The sequence below is a fragment of the Lactuca serriola genome, chromosome 5, assembly GCF_051521515.1.
Source record: "Lactuca serriola cultivar US96UC23 chromosome 5, Lser_US96UC23_V15, whole genome shotgun sequence".
In the NCBI taxonomy this organism is placed as follows: Eukaryota; Viridiplantae; Streptophyta; class Magnoliopsida; order Asterales; family Asteraceae; genus Lactuca; species Lactuca serriola.
The window spans coordinates 259,831,547-259,832,369 of NC_136412.1; the positions used below are offsets into that span (position 1 = coordinate 259,831,547).

The window sequence follows — 823 nt, forward strand, 5'->3', positions numbered from 1 at the left end:
TCTTTTTTTTAAAGGAGAAAATTATAAAAACTAATGAATTATAAAAGCTCTCAAATAGTCGCACGTATTTTTTAATGAACTTTGTGCACAGTTCTCACGAGATCAACCTAATGGATAGAATAATTAAAATAATTTAAAAAAATGTGGTAGGACCATTTTGTCCTCTCACCACATAAATGCAAGCAAGTGTTGCACTTTCTTTCTCTATATAAACCAACCATGCGTACCCCTCAAAAAACACACCAACAAACAAACAGTTTAAGTGAGAATCTTACAAAAACATAACCAATGGAGTCCTACACAAAGCTAGTTATTGTAGCTCTAGTTCTGGTTGCAACTATTGTGACTGAACCGATGGCTACAAATGGTTTCTCCATATGTGGGGTGACCACCGATGGCCTGAAGACCTGCCAGCCGGCGGTGGCAAAAGGTGTCGACCCTCTTCCACTACCAACAACAGAGTGTTGTGCTGCCCTTACTAAAGCTGATATGCCATGTTTCTGCAAGTTGAAAGACTCAAGCTTGTTGCCTATTTACGAAATTGACCCAACCCATGCAATGGAGCTACCTGCAAAATGCAAATTACCTCAAGCCACCTACCATTGTTAGATAGATCAAATTTCTGGTTCTTTTATCGTCTTTGTTATAATATATCCTTGTTTATTGTGGCTGCGTTTTGTGTCTTGTTTAGGGTTAATTAGTATTCCATTGATGTAAGGTGGGGATGCAGGAGGTGAAATGGTGGTGGTGTAACAGTTTCGGTATTATAAAGTTTATGTTTATGTTTTTGTGTTGGTATCTGTTATATATATTTGTTTCGTAC

The 823-nt window shown here is 37.7% G+C and overlaps 1 protein-coding gene across 1 annotated transcript; it reads left to right on the plus strand.

Moving 5' to 3' along the window:
• Positions 1-288: 288 nt before the first annotated feature.
• LOC145050417 (putative lipid-transfer protein DIR1) lies at positions 289-609 on the plus strand. The gene has a single exon (XM_078998675.1). The coding sequence runs from the start codon at positions 289-291 to the stop codon at positions 607-609; it is 321 nt and encodes a 106-aa protein (XP_078854801.1).
• Positions 610-823: the final 214 nt, after the last annotated feature.